The sequence below is a fragment of the Lolium perenne genome, chromosome 4, assembly GCF_019359855.2.
Source record: "Lolium perenne isolate Kyuss_39 chromosome 4, Kyuss_2.0, whole genome shotgun sequence".
Classification (NCBI taxonomy): Eukaryota; Viridiplantae; Streptophyta; class Magnoliopsida; order Poales; family Poaceae; genus Lolium; species Lolium perenne.
In genome coordinates this window covers 317,760,056-317,765,549 of record NC_067247.2, presented here as the reverse complement: position 1 = coordinate 317,765,549, position 5,494 = coordinate 317,760,056, and the positions used below count along the sequence as shown (strand labels likewise).

At 48.3% G+C, this 5,494-nt stretch overlaps 1 protein-coding gene across 1 annotated transcript; it reads left to right on the top strand.

Annotated features, from left to right (window-relative positions):
* Positions 1-2,834: 2,834 nt before the first annotated feature.
* LOC127296226 (putative receptor protein kinase ZmPK1) lies at positions 2,835-5,494 on the top strand. The gene has a single exon (XM_051326261.2). It carries the CDS (start codon positions 2,945-2,947, stop codon positions 5,372-5,374), a length of 2,430 nt encoding a protein of 809 aa, XP_051182221.1. The 5' UTR covers positions 2,835-2,944; the 3' UTR covers positions 5,375-5,494.

Sequence of the window (5,494 nt, the reverse complement as noted above, 5' to 3'; positions counted from 1 at the left end):
AGTAAGAAGCCAAGGTTTATCGAACCAGTAGGAGCCAAGAAGCACGTTGAAGGTTGATGGCGGCGGGATGTAGTGCGGCGCAACACCAGGGATTCCGGCGCCAACGTGGAACCTGCACAACACAACCAAAGTACTTTGCCCCAACGTAACAGTGAGGTTGTCAATCTCACCGGCTTGCTGTAACAAAGGATTAGATGTATAGTGTGGATGATGATGTTTGCAGAAAACAGTAAAGAACAATTGCAGTAGCTTCTATTTCAGATGTAAAGAATAGGACCGGGGTCCACAGTTCACTAGAGGTGTCTCTCCCATAAGAATTAGCATGTTGGGTGAATAAATTACAGTTGGGCAATTGACAAATAATGAGGGCATGACAATGCACATACATGATATGAAGAGTATTGTGAGATTTAATTGGGCATTACGACAAAGTACATAGACCGCTATCCAGCATGCATCTATGCCTAAAAAGTCCACCTTCAGGTTATCATCCGAACCCCTTCCAGTATTAAGTTGTAAACAATAGACAATTGCATTAAGTATGGTGCGTAATGTAACCGACAACTACATCCTCGGATATAGCATCGATGTTTTATCCCTAGTGGCAACAGCACATCCACAACCTTAGAACTTTCTGTCACTGTCCCAGATTTAATGGAGGCATGAACCCACTATCGAGCATAAATACTCCCTCTTGGAGTTACAAGCAAAAACTTGGCCAGAGCCTCTACTAGCAACGGAGAGCATGCAAGATCATAAACAACACATGATAGATTGATAATCAACATAACATAGCATCCACTATCCATCGGATCCCAACAAACACAACATATAGTATTACAGATAGATGATCTTGATCATGTTAGGCAGCTCACAAGATCCGACAATGATAGCACAATGAGGAGAAGACAACCATCTAGCTACTGCTATGGACCCATAGTCCAGGGGTGAACTACTCACACATCACTCCGGAGGCGACCATGGCGGTGTAGAGTCCTCCGGGAGATGATTCCCCTCTCCGGCAGGGTGCCGGAGGCGATCTCCTGAATCCCCCGAGATGGGATTGGCGGCGGCGGCGTCTCTGGAAGGTTTTCCGTATCGTGGCTCTCGGTACTGGGGGTTTCGCGACGAAGGCTATTTGTAGGCGGAAGGGCAGGTCAAGGGGCGTCACGAGGGGCCCACACAGTAGGGCCGCGCGGCCAAGGGCCAGGCCGCGCCGCCCTAGTGTGTCGCCACCTCGTGGCCCCACTTCGTCTCCTCTTCGGTCTTCTGGAAGCTTCGTGGAAAAATAGGCCCCTGGGCATTAATTTCTTCCAATTCCGAGAATATTTCCTTACTAGGATTTCTGAAACCAAAAACAGCAGAAAACAACAACTGGCTCTTCGGCATCTTGTTAATAGGTTAGTGTTGGAAAATGCATAAATATGACATAAAGTATGCATAAAACATGTAGGTATCATCAATAAAGTAGCATGGAACATAAGAAATTATCGATACGTTGGAGACGTATCACACCCTATTCGGTCACGCCTCCTTCTTGGTGCCGCTGCCGGACGCCTCGAAGTCATTGTTCTTCTTCACCATGGTGATGCGGCGGCGTGCGGTGGTGCAGGTGTGAGCAGAGGTGTCGGTGGTGTGGGCGATAGCAAGGACGATGAAGGTCAACTTTTAATGGCCGGGCGCGCGGGACACGATGATATTGATGACGGCGCAGAAGCACAAATGCCTTCCGCCAGTGCGCGTGCAGAAGAGCTGAAGAGGCAGTCGCGACATTGATGGCGAAGGTTGCGGCACATAAGCGATAACCGCCAAAGCGGCAGCCGCGTAAGCGATGCGCTCCATGCAGCCCTATGGGTCACTATCAGGCAGGTCCGGTGGAAAACGGTCACTTGGCGCGTCCACCACGATGCATCCCAGATGCAGATATACGCCGCGTTTGCGTCTCTACTTATGACCTAGTCACTATGCGTCAGACCACTGGATCTGCTTCATGACGCATTTTAGGTCCGCGCATCGCCGCTCCGTTGTAGATGCCTTAAATCTGCTCACATAAACCTATGCTGGCCTAGCTGCATGCACAAGCTTGCTGTGCTGCTTGCTCGCGCGAATGCCGCTGACAGCTCTGCTAACCAAGCGCATGCTGTTGATGTTCGGTAGCTGGTGTCCCGATCGGCCAACAGCCGGCCGATCAGTCACCTGTTCGCCGATCGGCCTGATCGGCCAGATGCTGGGACCCATGCCACATGCAATCGGTTGTCAGTGTACCCATCGGTTTGCTGCCCGCCGATCGGTCGATCCGTTGGCCGACCGAGTCACATTTTTACAAATTTTTGAAAATGCGTGACACTTCTGCATTTCATAAAATAATTCGTATTATTTAAAAAAATCGCCCCTAAGATGTCGGCCATACTTGCTCGACTCTTAATTCTGGCCAGAACCGTTAGGTCGACTATATATGTCGCGGCCGGCGGTTCTAGAAGCCTGCTGCAGTCGCCATGGAAAAGAGACCGACGATTAACACTTCAAAACTGAGTCAATACCGACGAAGATACGACGCGTTAGTGTTCGCGAGGCGTGCTCTAATGGAGTACTCCACGTACGGTAATAATACTCCACTTGGCAGGAGGCACATGTATTCATACCCCGATACCCGGCTGACGCACGCATTCGGCTTCCAGCAGCTCTCGTCGTGTACCAATGAAGTGGCAAGAAAACCACAACTTTCATTAATCATTATCCAATGTCAACTTCCATAACAGGTAAAGTCTAGTCTATGTAGGGACCAAGCTCAAGGCGGCTACACAGATATATCCAACACTTGAGGTTCAAGTGCAAGCCACTTGAGGTCGACACTACTGCCCTCTTTCTCCATGTATGTAGCAAAGCACTCCCCCTAGCTAGTTCTTCTCTCGTGCTCCTCTCAGTACAGTTCATTAACAAGAACATGGGAGGTGTCTACATTTTCAACGCATCCATCTCCTTCCTTCTCATACTCTCCACTGCTCTTGCAAACGATCATAGCAGCAGCAACAACATCCTTGCAAGAGGCTCCTCCATCTCCACCAAGGACGACACCAGTATCACCATCCTCGTGTCGCCCAACGGAGCCTTCGCCTGCGGCTTCTACAAGGTCGCCACCAACGCCTTCACGTTCTCCGTCTGGTTCTCCGGCTTGTCCACCGTCGCATGGACGGCCAACCGTGACGCTCCCGTGAACGGCAAAGGGTCCAGCATCACCTTCCACAAGGACGGGAGCTTGGTCCTCCGTGACTACAACGACAAGCCTGTCTGGAGCACCAACACAAGCAGTGCGGCCGGTGGTGCCAGCCACGCGGAGCTTCTCGACACCGGCAACCTCGTCGTCATGGACACAAACGGCCGGCACCTCTGGAGGAGCTTCGACTCGCCCACCGACACGCTTCTTCCGTCGCAGCCCATGACTCGGGGTGCAAACCTGGTATCTGCATCTGCTAGGGGTCTACTTTCTTCCGGGCTCTTTACCTTCTTCTTTGATAGTGACAACGTGCTGAAGCTTATTTACTATGGCCCTGAGACCAGCAGCTTGTACTGGCCTGACCCTTACCGAACTTCGTTGCAAAACAATAGGGTTACTTACAACAGCACACAATATGGGGTTCTGGATCAGAAGGGCAAGTTTCTAGCTAGCGATGGGCTTACCTTCGAAGCGTCTGATCTTGGTCATCACATGGTCATGAGGAGATTGACTCTGGATTACGACGGAAACCTTAGGCTGTATAGCCTGGACGCAATTAGCGGTAGTTGGTCGGTTTCTTGGATGGCACTTCGTCAAGTTTGCGAAATACATGGCCTGTGTGGCCAAAACAGCTTCTGCACAAGCACACCAAAGCTCCCGTACTGTTCTTGTATCCCAGGCTTCAAAATGAATGACCCTCGCGACTGGAGCAAGGGATGTAGGCGCAACGTGAACTTAACAGCCAAAAGAGGAGGAGGCAAGGGGGCAACCAAAGATTTCTCATTCGTCAGACTCGACACAACTGACTTCTACGGGTATGACGTTGAAATCATTAATTCAGTGCCAGTTTTTGATTGTAGAAATAAATGCTTGGACAGCGTAGATTGCCAAGCTTTTGGTTACAAAAGGGGATTAGGCTCGTGTTTCTTGAAGATCTTTCTTTTCAATGGCAAGATGCTGCAATCCTTCGATAATTTCATCTATGTGAAAGTTCCCAAAACCAACACAACGTTGCCTTCACAAGAATTAGCTTCTGGACCAGCCCATGTTTGCAAGCTTGCGGAGGAAGAGGCGTATCCTTCATCACAGCTGGTCCAAGGTGACACTTCCAAATTCAAGTTTGGATCATTCCTCTCTTCTGCATTGACACTGCTTGTTGTTGAAGTAGTTCTTATCATTGGCGGTTGTTGTGTGGTTTACAAATGGGAAAAAACACCCGAGATTACAGATGATGTAGGCTACATGATAATTTCCAGCCAGTTTCGAATGTTTAGCTACAAGGAGTTACAGAAAGCAACCAATCATTTCCAACAAGAGCTGGGCAGTGGAGGATCAGGAGCAGTTTACATGGGAGTCCTCGATGATGAAAGGAAGGTCGCAGTGAAGAAGCTAAATGATATCATCCAAGGAGACCAAGAATTTAGGTCTGAGTTGAGTGTTATAGGAAGAATTTATCATTTGAATCTGATCACAATCTGGGGATTTTGTGCGGAGAAGAACCACAAGCTCTTGGTTTCCGAGTTCATTGAAAATGGTTCTTTAGACAAAATTCTGTTTGATCATCAGGGCTTTTCTCCTGTGCTCCAATGGCACCAAAGGTACAATATTGCACTTGGAGTAGCAAAAGGACTAGCCTATCTCCACCATGAGTGTCTTGAATGGATAGTGCACTGTGATGTCAAACCAGAGAACATATTGTTAGATAAAGACTTTGAGCCCAAGATTGCAGATTTTGGACTGGTGCAGCTACTGAAACGAGAATCAAGCACACAAATGTTGTCTAGGGTGCATGGAACTAGGGGATATATTGCACCAGAATGGGCTCTAAATCTTCCAATCACTGGTAAGGCTGATGTTTACAGCTATGGAGTAGTGCTTCTTGAATTAGTGAAGGGGATCCGTGTCTCTGAATGGGTGGTTGAGGGCCAGGAGGAGGTGGAAATGGCTGTTAGATGCTCTACTGAGATTATTAAAGAGAAGTTAGCAAACGAGGATCAGTCATGGCTTCTGGAGTTTGTTGACTACAAACTGCATGGAGATTTTAACCATTCACAAGTTATCATGCTGCTTAAGATTGCAGTATCATGTGTGGAAGAGGAGCGGCGCAACAGACCAAGCATGGGACATGTGGTGCAAACTTTGCATGCACAGATGGAATAATGTTCCCTACCATAATTACCATCGTTACAAAGAGGTGACATTGTACTGTGTGACTGGTGTGAAAATAATTCAATGCGATCTTGCACAGATAAGTAAATAAATTTTATCAGCATACATATC

What these genes read in the sequence shown, in the direction of transcription:
- LOC127296226 (XM_051326261.2), top strand. Translation starts at nt 2,945, where the DNA reads ATGGGAGGTGTCTACATTTTCAACGCATCCATCTCCTTCCTTCTCATA.